The following is a 13,945-nucleotide window of genomic DNA, read 5'->3' on the forward strand; positions in this document are numbered from 1 at the left end:
AACACCCACCATCCATCTAATGGCATGGGACTATGATGATGATCCACTGACTCAGTACTTCCCATACTTAATCTAGATGTTTGGAACAGAAAACATTATATTTCACTTTAATGCCTTTCAAGGAATGTATTATTGCATTGGCATTTTACGCTTGGTTTGATACAGTTCCTATTAATGCAACTTTTAATAACCTGTGATTCACCAAGAGTGATTTGTTGTTTCAATTAATTGTATCTATTTACTACATTGGACTGTATCCAGGATAATAACGCTCAAAACTCTGCTATAAGCAAGTGATGCCTCATATCTTGTGTGATATCTGAGTGTAATTTAACTGCTTCTATCTGCATCCTATTCAAATATTTGTATTTTTCTTAGAACTCTATTGATATTTGTATGTTTAGACCCATTTTAATGGTGGCTTTTTTCAAAACGGGATTATAGATTACAGATGATAGATTTCAGATAATCTCATTAAGTGTGTTGGATTATTTGGATACTTCCTACAGTGGCCATGGTAACCTCTGTGGAACCCTGGACTCATAACTCTGGACTCCACCTGCAGATGGGAATGGAATGCATGATGTTCTGGAATGCTGCAGAGTTCATTTGTGTTCTGTGTTCTAGGACATGAGCGTGCCAAATGTAGACTCTCCCGGTCCCTACAGGAGAGGGATCACCGCTTTCTGATCCTTTCCACACTCAAACTCCAACCTCAAAATGTGCCCTAGAAGAAAGAAGTACCTCTGAATCCTAGCTCTGCCTGGGTTATTGAAAAAATGAAATGAATTCATATAGTTCATTCCTGAAAAACAATGGTCTTCTATCATGGGTCTTCGTGGATAACGTGCATGTACATGAATGGCTCAATTTATATCAAACTACATTTTTAGACCATACCATCTATATTGATTTTGTATGTAGTAGCCTACTTTCAAACACTGGCTAATCCTAGATGATGGTTGGCACACAAAATCCATTGCCATGGCTTCCTTCTGCGGTGGCAGGTTCAAATCCCCTCATTGTTTGGGGTGAAACCACAAAGCGCTGAGCCTTGAGCCTTCTCTCTTTAGCCATGGAGCTGCCAGAAGCAGCAGGTAGCCTGCTGGCTCCTCCAGGTTGAACACACACATACCCTTGTCGCACTACCGAGCTGGACTGAACCGATGTACTGAGCTGGCCTGGTTACACCTCCAGCATAATGTGTAACCGTGCTGAAAATAAAAACGTCTGAGCCAGCACAGCTTGGTTCGGGTTGGCACGGCAGTGTGAAAAGCATAGAAGTCTTTGGCTTAATATCCTGGAGTCTCCTCTCCTCATGTGCCAGAGAAAGTGCCATTCCTGCTGTCTCAGATGAGATTAGAAGGACATTGTGAAATGTCAATGCATCTCCATGCAGCCCTTTTCACATTCCTGCTTCTTTCTCTCTTGTTGGACTTCATTCTTTGAAATTCCAGCAAATGTGATCGATGTTGATCTACTACTGCAATAACCCCAAATTGTATGTACAAAAAAATGATATATTTGTATAGGAGGTTTTTAAAGATCCTTCTTTGTTTTCCATGACATTCACAGTCAAGGCAGTTTTACTCTACTTCTGTAGCTGTTGGCGATTTTATGCCAAGATGCCAATTCTTTCCAGGGTTTTTACATTCCTTTGGTGTATCTATGCCTAGAGGTACTATGGCTTCTTTCTCATCTTTCTTTTCCTTTCATGTTCATGTGTAAATATTAGACCAAGTGAAATTGTCTTAAGTAAGATTGTATAATCTCAAATATTTAATTTCCTGTTTTAATTTATATTGTAAATGAACTAACTATCCTCCTTAATTCTCTTTATTTTTCTACATGCAATACCATAGGATACAATATTATATCAAAGCTCATCACTGTTCTGCAATTAAGCAAATTTGTGCCTGAATGCATGAGTGAGTGTGTATGTCAATGGAAGCGGTGGGTGTGTGGATGCATGAGGGGCGGTTGTGCATGTGCTGGCTGCATGTCTTTGTGGACATAAAACTATTTTCTTGAATCCTGTGGCTTTTTGGGGAATTGCTGATAACTGCATATCATAGCAGATGACTGCCAATAACAATACATTTATATCCACTTATTACCACAAATGGTTTTCTAAAATGATGTAAATTGTCCATGATTGTATGTATGGTATAGGTACAGTATATAATACACTAGACTGTAATAGACCTTTAAATGATCCACAGTTGACCCAGTTTCCCAGTCTTGATATGAATTGTCTACACTCTTAGAAAAAAATTGTTCCAAAAGGGTTCTTCAGCTGTCCCCATAGGAGAACCCTTTTTGGTTCCAGGGAGAACCCTCTGTGGAAAGGGACCTACATGGAACTCAAAGGGGTTCTACCTGGGACATTTTACATTTACATTTTACCAACAGGATTCTACCTGGAACCAAAAAGGGTTCTTCAAAGGGTTATCTTATGGGGACAGCTGAAGAACACTTTTAGGTTCTACAGTAGATAGCTATTTTTTTCTATGAGTGTAGGAGGTGCCATATAATAGAAAGGTAGATTAAAACTAAACAGCAGAAGGTGACTGATATTGTCGGTGAGTGATGAGCATCATCTGAGATGCAGGAGAATAGCTCTGCTTAATGTGAACAAACAGTGGGGCTTGTAGTTAAAGATGCACTCTCAAACTTTTGTATAATTTTAGCCAGTCGTTTTGAAAATGGTGCTCAAGAGCCAAAAGTGGCCCAGTTTTTTTTGTGCACTACGTCATCAAGTTGTGTACTACATCATCCATTTTGTACGATATGTTACGTCCTTTAAAAAAAACGTAACATATACGAAATGGATGACGTCATATGATACAAATTCAATTTGTACTATATGTTATTCATTTGTTGTGCTTAAGATCCTGGAGTGCATCTTTAAGTGGAATTGATTTAATTCTGGAAGATGGGCTCTATCTAGCCTGGTCCCAGATCTATTTGTGCTGGCATGCCATTGGCCATAGTAGTTGTCTATCCAGAACAGACAGATCTGGGACCAGGCTAGGTGGCCTTTTTGGGGGGTATTAGCATCCTTGGACAATGTCTATGATAGATTATCATTCTCATAACTCTAGAGGTTGACTGAAGCACTGGTCTTTTTTAAATTTAGAAGCAAGATTGGATATAAATTGTGGCCTTGATTCCATTCGGAAACCTTGCTCCTTTCCTTTAACGGAAAACAGAGGAGACGAATGCATGTTTTTGTGTGCAATGGAACCCCTCCTATTTTAAGTTCACTGTTTTGTTTTCAAATTATTTTCTGTTCAAGAATCTATTCTAGAATCAGTAACACTCTTCAGAGGAGTTGAATTCATATTAGATGTTCTTTCCCCCTGGTTGTAACCAGGAGCTGGGTGGTGGAATATGGATGGACACTTGTGGTTTCACACATTGTCTGCTAACAAAAGACAGTTGTGATGCTATTATGACTGAAGGCCAATAATCATATAAAGTTTTAAACTTTACACCAATATCCTTCTTTTGTTATTTTAATCCCTTGAAATGTCACTATGCTGCGGAATATTAGGAGTTCCGTTTTCCCATGAACGAATCTGTAAGTGACTGAGTGAACTATGAATGTATTTAAATGACATGTAACTATGATACCAATAAAGACATGTATTATTGTAAACTATTTGTTGTGAAGCATTTCTGAAGAAATAGTGCATACATTAGGCTACTATTAGATCACATCATATTACTTATGTCTACTCATACAGCATAGGCGTATTACTACATGTGCTCAAAATTATAGTTAGCCCAACTTGTGTCAAGGAGAAAAGGCTAATTGCAAAAATAAACGCTCAATTTCAACCATTGGTAGCATCTTTCAGAGTTAACACTTGGCTATCAAAAGAACAACCTCGGATTCAATTGCCATTTGTCATCATTCTGCAAACACCCTCGATGCTCTTTCTCTCTTTTTCTGTAGAGAGCATTGTGGGAGGAGGAGTGGGCAGACATTAGAGGCTCCGCTCCCCCTCCCTCTAAAAAGCATTGTTGATCTAATATCACAGAGTGAGAGAGGAGGGCATGTCTACCTGACACCGTTCTATCTGCATTTTCTGTAGCACAGCTTTTGATCTACAAATTATTGAATGTGCATCCATCTTTATTGATTTGGATACATTAACTTTTCGCTTGTGGAATATAAAAAAGTTATACACATAGCCTGTGTTCTTCATTGTTATAATGTCAATGACTTTGGCGAGTATTGAGATGTATTCAACTTGATGGCTCAAAATATATAATTAATTAAGAATTTTAACTTTTAAACGTTGTTGATGTGGACCCCATGAGTGCTTATTCAATCCCCCACAATAGTTCAAATCAAGTGTCATGCCACAAGGATCTGGGAATGTGTCAGTTCTTCATCATCTTAGTATATATGCCTAATTCTGGCCATTTTGAGCTTCCAGTTATTATAACATAGGGGTAGAATCTTTAGCCTACCTGTCTATCGAATAGCGTGAAGATAATGACTTATTTAATAATTATTCGATAATAACCTAATATTAGGATTGTGTGAGCTATAGCCTAATAAACTAATCATTTGAAGTCATAGGTTGCAAAAATAGCTCCATGTTTGAAATCTAAGAAGACACTGAACCAACTAGCTTGATAGTAAGCGACACTGTGTGCTAGCTAGCTTGATAGTAAGCGACACCGTGTCCTAGCTAGCTTGATAGTAAGCGACACCGTGTGCTAGCTAGCTTGATAGTTAGCGAGTCCTCCTTAGGACAAGCTGGCTAAGCTAGCACACAGTGTCCTTCGCTCCCGCCTGCCGAACACCTGCCCTCGGCATTGTTAACAGAACTGCAGGAAAACAGTGACCATCAGGTGGGGTTGAAGGACACTGTCTACTGGGGCTAGCTAGCTACTGTTGTCACCCCCACCCCTTCTTCTGTGGGGTTTTATCATGGCTGGCATCCAACATGATTGTGCATTAATGAATTAAAGACACCTACATAGCCACAGGAAGTAGGGGTGCTGAGGGTGCTGAAGCACCCCCTGATAAATCACAATTTAAAAATAATTAATATAACTATATGTATTTTTTGAATGTTTTTATTTCCCCACCAAATTAGTGCACTAGGCCTGTATTACTCCTGTATGAGTGGAGGGGAATGCCCATATGCAGGAACGCCCCAGAATTGTGGGCAGCAATTGCACCTTCTTGTTAAAGTGGGATGGCAGAAAGGCCCCCCCCTCCTCCGCACACTCCACTGGCTTCCAGTTGAAGCTCGCATCCGTTACAAGACCATGGTGCTTGCCTATGGAGCAGTGAGGGGAACGGCACCTCTGTACCTTCGGGCTCTGATCAGTCCCTACACCCAAACGAGGGCATTGCGTTCATCCACCTCTGGCCTGCTGGCTCCCCTTCCTCTGCGGAAGCATAGTTCCCGCTCAGCCCAGTCAAAACTGTTCGCTGCTCTGGCACCCCAATGGTGGAACAAGCTCCCTCACGACGCCAGGACAGCGGAGTCACTCACCACCTTCCGGAGACATTTGAAACCCCACCTCTTTAAGGAATACCTGGGATAGGATAAAGTAATCCTTCTACCCCCCCAAAAAAAAATTTGTAAAGTGGTTATCCCACTGGCTATAGGGTGAATGCACCAATTTGTGAGTCGCTCTGGATAAGAGCGTCTGCTAAATGACGTAAATGTGCCCTTGAGCAAGGCACTTAACCCTAATTGCTCCTGTAAGTCGCTCTGGATAAGAGCGTCTGCTAAATGACTAAAATGTAAATGTAAATGTAAGGTGCGTGGAAAGCTGGAAAGCCCCTCCTGGCTTATTGTAGCCGACGACCCGATGGTGCTTTAATTTCTTTGTTTGAGAGCAGCTTCGACCCGCTTGCATCCGCAGGGATCAAACAGCCCCGTCATAGAAATCAGACACTGCCTCTCAGTCACACGTGGGCTTCAGAAATGCTAAGAAGTTGAACATCCAGCCAGGACTTGTAATACAGAACAGAACGGGTCAAGGAGACCCTGAGGACAATCTGACCAGTGTACGACAGGACTCTCTCTCCACGTTTCACTCTCATCGGCAGTAGGATGCATATATTTCTATATAGCTAGTGTGCGCAGTCAATGCTCTGTAGCCTAAAGCATATGCATAACTTTTGTTGCGCTTAGAAAAGAAAGCAAGAGGGGCGAGTTTGTTCTTCGTTTGAAATGGCAATCAAGTCAATTTCCGTGAGTGTCGCTCTGTCGCTCTGTAAAGGAGAGTTTTTGTTTTGAATGTATAAAAACTATATCACTGTTCTGGTATCGCATAGCATATTTGTTTTTTAAAATGCCGGATTTGGCTCTACAGATGGTTTTCTGTGTGCTGCTCTGTTCGATCTCCGGGCGCGCATCCGCGTGCCCTCTTCGTTGCGAATGCTCAGAAGCCGCGCACACAGTCAAGTGTGTTTCCAAGTACTTGCGGAGTGTCCCGTCCGGGATACCAGGGTACACGAGGAATCTGTTTATAACGGGAAATCAGATCAGCAGAATTGGACCGGAATCGTTCAAAGGGCTGGACAATTTAACGACACTGTCACTGAGTAACAACAGGTAAGAGAAACATTGCCAAACGAAAAAAAAAAAAAATTGTAGTTTAGACTACTTTTAGTAGACCCAAGTTTATATTTTCCTCATGATTTGAAATATCAATGTATTATTATAGCAAACACGTCATAGAGTTTGTCTATATATTTTTTCTCACACTTTTGAATGCCTCTTAGCATGAAACATTTGATGAGTAGTGTCCTGTTGTGTTGGGTAATCTTGAATCAACCATGTGATTACTATTGTGTTATTCCTGTAATTATAGACCATGAGTGACTATACATCCTCTGCTCCCACTTTCCCTCCCTCCTTGCAGGATAACAGAGGTAGAGTCTCAGACGTTCTCCGGGCTGCGTTCCCTCCGTTCTCTGGACCTGAGCTCCAACCAGCTGGCTGTCATCAACCCAGAGGCCTTCACTGTTCCGGGCCACACCCTCAGGGAGCTCAACCTCAGCCGAGCTCTCTACAACCACTCCTCTGTCATGGACCTGGCTACGTCTCTTTGCTGGTCCACACTGGGGGAGCTCCGGACCCTGGACCTGTCAGGGAACAGGCTGATCTACCTGCCCTCTCACGCCTTCTCCTACCTGGGTGGCCTGCGGAGGCTCATCCTGGCCAACAACTCCCTGGCGGCCCTCCACAACAGCACCTTATCTGGGCTGGACTCTCTGGAGCAGCTGGATCTGACCCTCAACGCTCTGTGGACCATCCAGGAGGAGGGCCTGGCTGAGCTGGACTCGCTGCCTACCGGGGCGAGTCTCCTTCTAGGGGAGAACCCCTGGACCTGTATCTGTGGCATGGAGCCCTTCGCTGCCTGGCTCAACTCCTCCCACGGACATGTGGGGGACGCAGAGGGCCTGGTGTGTGCCTTCCCCCCAGACATGAGGAACATCTCTCTGCTGAGGCTGGCGGCTGGGGTGGCTGGACAGGCTGGCGTGGGCGGGGACAGGGTGGCGCTAGGGTGCCACAGGGTGAATGAGGGGGCGGACCTGGCCCTCCAGACTTCCTACGTGTTCCTGGGGATCGTCTTGGGCTTCGTGGGACTCGTCTTCCTCTTGGTCCTCTACCTCAACCGGCAGGGCATCAAGAAGAGGATCAATGACATGCGGGAAGCGTGCACGGAGGTGTTGGAGGGATACCGCTACGAGCTCGACTCCGACCCCAGGCTCTCACAGGTCTCCACCACGGCAGACATTTGATGATATCAGGACACTCAAGGGGCTTCCATGATCCTTCTTTCATAATTGAAAACATTGGACTTTCTTTCTATTGCATTTATAAGTAGAGAAGATCATGTAAACACTGTACATAACAGTAAGTATATAACTGAGCATTGTTATTGTTTTCCCAGTAGCTATGTCCATGATTAAAGCATTCACTGTCTGTCTGATCTGTAGTCCTTCGCAACCAGTCCTCCCTTTTAGTCCGCACATTGTCTGAGACTAGGGATTACCCCTGGCTAACAAATAAATGGGCATGGACTGTGAAAGAGAACTGTTATACTGACTGACTGTTCTTCTACAATGATTTTCCCCTCTTAAAAGAGGTGCTTCTTTGTCTGTCCTAGAGTGAAGTATCACGTGAAGGAGTGAAACGACAATTGGACAATATCATTTATGTATGTTTTGAATCTTGGAACTGAGAAAAGATATGGATGAATATACTTACAGTGACTTGCGAAAGTATTCACCCCCCTTGGCATTTTTCCTATTTTGTTGCCTTACAACCTGGAAATAAAATAGATTTTGGGGGGGTTTGTACCATTTGATTTACACAACATGCCTACCACTTTGAAGATGCAAAATATTTTTTTGGGTGAAACAAACAAGAAATAAGACAGAAAAACAGAACTTGTGCGTGCATAACTATTCACCCCCCCCCCACAAAGTCAATACTTTGTAGAGCCACCTTTTGCAGCAATTACAGCTGCAAGTCTCTTGGAGTATGTCTCTATAAGCTTGGCACATCTAGCCACTGGGATTTTTGCCCATTCTTCAAGGCAAAACTCCTCCAGCTCCTTCAAGTTGGATGGGTTCTGCTGGTGTACAATCTTTAAGTCAAAGATTCTCAATTGGATTGAGGTCTGGGCTTTGACTAGGTCATTCCAAGACATGTAAATGTTTCCCCTTAAACCACTCGAGTGTTGCTTTAGCAGTATGCTTAGGGTCATTGTCCTGCTGGAAGGTGAACCTCCGTCCCAGTCTCAATTCTATGGAAGACTGAAACAGGTTTCCTTCAAGAATTTCCCTGTATTTAGCTCCATCCGTCATTCCTTCAATTCTGACCAGTTTCCCAGTCCCTGCCGATGCCGATGAAAAACATCCCCACAGCATGATGCTGCCACCACCATGCTTTACTGTGGGGATGGTGTTCTCGAGGTGATGAGAGGTGATGAGAGGTGTTGGGTTTGCGCCAGACATAGCGTTTTCCTTGATGGCCAAAAAGCTCAATTTTTGTCTCATCTGACCAGAGTACCTTCTTCCATATGTTTGGGGAGTCTCCCACATGCCTCTTGGTGAAGACCAAACGTGTTTGCTTATTTTTTTCTTTAAGCAGTGGCTTTTTTCTGGCCACTCTTCTGTAAAGCCCAGCTCTGTGGAGTATACGGCTTAAAGTGGTCCTATGGACAGATACTCCAATCTCCGCTGTGGAGCTTTGCAGCTCCTTCAGGGTTATATTTGGTCTCTTTGTTGCCTCTCTGATTAATGCCCTCCTTGCCTGGTCCGTGAGTTTTGGTGGGCGGCCCTCTCTTGGCAGGTTTGTTGTGGTGCCATATTCTTTCCATTTTTTAATAATGGATTTAATGGTGCTCCGTGGGATGTTCAATGTTTCTGATATTTTTTTATAACCCAACCCTGATCTGTACTTCTCCACAACTTTGTCCCTGGCCTGTTTGGAGAGCTCCTTGGTCTTCATGGTGCTGCTTGCTTGGTGGTGCCCCTTGCTTAGTGGTGTTGCAGACTCTGGGGCCTTTCAGAACAGGTGTATATATACTGAGATCATGTTACACTTAGATTGCACACAGATGGACTTAACTAATTATGTGACTTTTGAAGGTAATTGGTTGCACCAGATCTTATTTAGGGGCTTCATAGCAAAGGGGGTGAATACATATGCACGCACCACTTTTCCGTTATTTAATTTTTTTGAAATAAGTTATTTTTTTCATTTCACTTCACCAATTTGGACTATTTTGTGTATGTCCATTACATGAAATCCAAATAAAAATCAATTTAAATTACAGGTTGTAATGCAACAAAATAGGAAAAACGCTAAGGGGGATGAATACTTTTGCAAGGCACTGTAATTCATTAAGCTGAAGTAATAAAACGGAAGACTGTTCTTATACATCACACTTTACTTTAATATTGTTATTTGAGGAGAGATATTGTAAATGTATATACTATCTCTACCAAGCTCACGTAACGGCAAATTAATCAGCTCATAAAATGCAGGTTGTGTGACATCAACCCCTGTGAAACTTAGGCACAATGGCTGTGTCTGAAATTGCACCATATTTCCTGTATGGGCCCTGGTCAAAAGTAGTGCACTTATAAAGGGAATATGGTGCCATTGGGACGCAGGCAATCTCTCATTGAGCTCTGAGGGCCAGCTCACCCCAGGACTGAGGAGCAGTTCTTTGGTATTCTGTCCCTCTGCCCCAGGGTGCCTGAATGGAATCCCAGCAGATTAGTCTCCATAGCATTCCAAAGGGAGGAGAACCTCTCCTCTTTCCTAAAATCAACTCTCTCTCTCCCTCTCTTTCTCTCTCCACAGAGATGAGATGAGGGGAAAAAGGAGGACTGTTCATTCAGTTCACACTGCACAGCCACAGTCATCCAGCAATGAAAATCTCCAGACCCTCTTTCATGAAAATTTGCTTTGTTTTAAGTTCTCTAGTTTTATTGTCAAGATGATGAGAACCAGGACGAGCCTGGGGCTATAGGGCTGGACCTGGAGCTGAGGATGGAGCTATATGGCTGAGGCTGGGGCTGAAGCAGAGGCTGGGGGTGCATGGGGCTGAGCCAAAAGCCATCCCTCCTCCTCGAAGACAACAGCCATTCTCTTTAAAGGAAGGAAAGCCTGTGTGGAGCTACAGCTTTTTCTGTTTAGGGGACTTTTCAGTGATAAGATACAGATGAGTCTGGAATGCCAGCAGCAGAGCAGGCAGCAGCAGTTTCATTCAGTGGCTGAGGCCTGCTCTGCTCTTATTAACCAGTGCAGTTAAGGAACTGTTGTTGCCTTCCTTCTTACAACAGAAATATACTTAAGCAATAAGGCCAGAGGAGGTGTGGTATATGGCCAATATACTACTGCTAAGGGCTGTTCTTACGTACGACGCAACGTTGAGTGCCTAGACACAGCCCTTAACCGTGGTATATTGGCCATATATCACAAACCCCCGAGGAGCCTTATTGCTATTATAAACTGGTTACCAACGTAATTAGAGCAGTAAAACTAAATGTTTTGTCATACTTGTGGTATACGGTCTGATATACAATGGCTTTCAGCCAATCAGAATTCAGGGCTCAAACCACCCAGTTTATAATATTTCTTATACACTTCAATTATATGTAATTCCTCTACTGTAAGCAGTGTTTATTTCCAATTTGTGAAGTGATAGTTGACCTAAATGGGATGTGTTGGGTGTACATATGAAGGGGGTTCTCTTTGAGATGTGCTCTTTGTCATGATCTGTGATGTTTCTGTCATGATGTCTAACGTCACAGTGAGAAAGCTCCACTTGGTAATTGGTACCAGGTTAATGTTTAGTCTGGTGTGTGAAAACTAGAGAGGGAGAACAAAGCAACAATGAACACATTTCTTATTTATATCTCCATTTGAAGTTTTCATTTTGATTGCATTTTTTTTTAGTTAAATAGAAAGTATAGACATTGTGTAGAATCCTTTTAACCAATCTTGAAATTCTAAAAGCATATTTGAATGAGGTTTTCCTTTTTATATATATACTTGAATAAATTCCTATGTGTCAGCTTGGTTTTGCGGTGGTTTGCTGGTGGTAGAGAGAATAGAACAAAATACAATGGCTTGGTCTGAAATGCACCCTATTCTCCATAGCCCTGGTCAAAAGTAGTGCACTATGTAGGGATTAGGGTACCATTTCTAACAGACACAATAACTTCATAAAACAGGAAGGTGCTCTACTCTGGTGTGGTTGAATTGAACAGAGTTTCACTCTCATTACTCTCTGACTCAACCGGCCCTCATCTCAGTATTGTTCCTCATTATCCTCCTGCACAAAAGCTGACTCAATCCCTATGTGGCCGTCGTGATGTAGGACGTGTCACAGAGAAAGACCTAACTATGAGCAAAGCTCCACTACTAATTGCAATGTTCTACTGGCCATGGCCAAACAGATGCAGGGAGTGCTGCGAGAGAGAGAGAGAGAGAGAGAGATAGGAAGAGAGATGGCGAGAGAGGGGGAGGAAGAGGAAGAGAGAGAGAGTGTGAGTGTCCGTGTGTGTGTGGTCGAAGGCCTATCCTTTGTCAAATGATATTATCACACAAAACAAAGACAGCCTCTAATAGGCTAATGGCAGGTTCTGTGAACTGTGCATTGTCCTGCCATGCTAAGATGCCTTGTGACGTGATAGTAGCTAGCTCCTCCCCCCATCATGACTAGGGTGCATCTGAAGTGGCACCCTATTCCCTATAGTACAGTACTTTTGACGCCTATTCCCTATATAGTGCACTACATTTGATGAGGGACAGAAGTGCACTATATAGGGAATAGGGTGCCATTTTTGGCACAGTCTAAGTAGCAATCTGATACAGCAGCCATTATCAGTGAAGTGTCATCATTCTTAATAATTGCCACTGGGACGGAAATACATGAGAAGTAGGCCTATTTCCTTCTGCCTTTAAACAATGTGTCACGACTAGAGCAAAGCATGAGATTTCATTTTGTAGTGCACTATAAAGAGAATAGGGTGCAATTTGGAACTAAAACAGAAGAGCTGAACAGAGATTGGTGACTGTTGGTCATTACTTGCTCTTCAGGTTATTATTAGGTGGAACTGTGACTGGGTTCGATTAACATACTTATGAGTTCTGGCTCTGGCCACAACTGCTGTCTTGAAGAATCTATGGTGTCAGTTTTCAATAGGTTGGGCTGCAAGGTTGTCACAGCAGGGAAGGAAGAGCAGAGAGAGTGTTAGATAGCTAGAGAGAGAGAGAGAAGAGAAAGACATGGAGAGAGAAAGAAAGATAAATATATTTAATATAAACTGGCCCTGTCTCTCTCCATGGCATCCTCTTCACCAGAGGAACACAGGCTAGCTAGTTAAAACCACTAGACAAATTAAACCAATTAATTGTTGTTGTTGTTTTGTGTTGTATGATGATGAAAAATCATGTTTACATCCCCCGCATAGAGATGATTGCCACAAAGACACCACTGTCTCTTCTAGAATGTGGCAATCAAATACTGCCATGTCTCTCTCCCACATGGGCAGTTCCTGTTTGACAGAGAAAATCCCTGGTTTATAATTGGATTTTCATTCCTTCTTTTCCGATTCCAGCAAGAAGCTGGGGTTTTTTAACGACTTGAATGATACAAAAGTTTTGCAAGACCACTGGGCAGTTTTTGAAGAGGCAACTTTCATTCATTCATATTTTATTATTTTCACTAATCTCTGCTATGTGGTTTGGCTACTAAATAAAGAGAAAGAAGGGAACAAATTAATTTTATGTTTCTAAGTTACTTTTGAAAACCTTCCTCTCAGGCAATTAGCTATTTATATGAGTCCTTTCTGTTGGGGAACATATTGGCGCCATTAACTAGGTTTAATCACCATGATAGAAAATATGGCTTAAAAGTGAATCCCACATCTGTGAGAAATTGAACATGTAAAAAAAAAGACCACAACAGTCAGCGGCATGACGGCAAAGACAAAGTGGCATCCACACTATGGTATGGCAAACAGACAGACAGACAGAGCTCTGGAGAAGGAGGAGCAACTTTCTTTGTCTTTCTCTCTCTTTCTTTCTCTCTTCCTCCCTCCTATCTCCCTTTCTTTCTTCATCCTTTCTTCCATTCTCTCTAAGCGTCTCTCTCGCTCTCTTCCTCTCGCTCTCTCTTTCTCCCTCTTCCTCTCTCTGTCTCTCTCTCACCTCTCTCTGTCTCTGTCGCTCTGTCTCTCTCTCACCTCTGTCTGTCTCTGTCGCTCTGTCTCTCTCTCTCTCTTCTCCATGGTGGTTCCTCTGTGACACACTGTGAAGGATCTGTAGCCTCTGGCCTCTGACTTTGCCCAGAAGTGGAACAAATCAAATCAAATCAAACTTTATTTGTCACATGCGCCACAACTGCACCGCTCACAACCGCAGGGCTCTCCAGA

At 42.8% G+C, this 13,945-nt stretch overlaps 2 protein-coding genes across 3 annotated transcripts in view; both read left to right on the top strand.

Moving 5' to 3' along the window:
* LOC121586528 (transmembrane protein 222) overlaps window positions 1-10,445 on the top strand; it is a 29,469-nt gene extending 19,024 nt beyond the window's left edge. The window contains exon 7 of the mRNA XM_041903279.2: window positions 10,365-10,445. The gene's annotated coding sequence lies outside the window, so the exon portion shown is untranslated. The remainder of the gene's footprint in view (window positions 1-10,364) is intronic.
* LOC121586527 (trophoblast glycoprotein-like) lies at window positions 5,933-10,445 on the top strand. 2 transcript variants are annotated; one of them, XR_006003949.2, is made up of 3 exons: window positions 5,933-6,593; window positions 6,904-7,901; window positions 10,365-10,445. XR_006003949.2 is itself a non-coding variant. In XM_041903276.1 (2 exons), exons 1-2 carry the CDS (start codon window positions 6,331-6,333, stop codon window positions 7,784-7,786), a joined length of 1,146 nt encoding a protein of 381 aa, XP_041759210.1. In that variant the 5' UTR covers window positions 5,933-6,330; the 3' UTR covers window positions 7,787-8,275. The 2 variants fall into 2 exon arrangements, 1 of the variants encoding a protein (XP_041759210.1); XM_041903276.1 differs by lacking the exon at window positions 10,365-10,445 and having other exon boundaries at window positions 6,904-8,275.
* Window positions 10,446-13,945: the final 3,500 nt, after the last annotated feature.

Source organism: Coregonus clupeaformis, chromosome 17 (genome assembly GCF_020615455.1).
Source record: "Coregonus clupeaformis isolate EN_2021a chromosome 17, ASM2061545v1, whole genome shotgun sequence".
Taxonomy (NCBI): Eukaryota; Metazoa; Chordata; class Actinopteri; order Salmoniformes; family Salmonidae; genus Coregonus; species Coregonus clupeaformis.

Coding starts and splice junctions, on each gene's coding strand:
- LOC121586527 (XM_041903276.1), top strand. CDS start 6,331: ATGCCGGATTTGGCTCTACAGATGGTTTTCTGTGTGCTGCTCTGTTCG. Junction 6,594..6,903: donor CTGTCACTGAGTAACAACAG/GTAAGAGAAACA, acceptor CCCTCCTTGCAG/GATAACAGAGGTAGAGTCTC.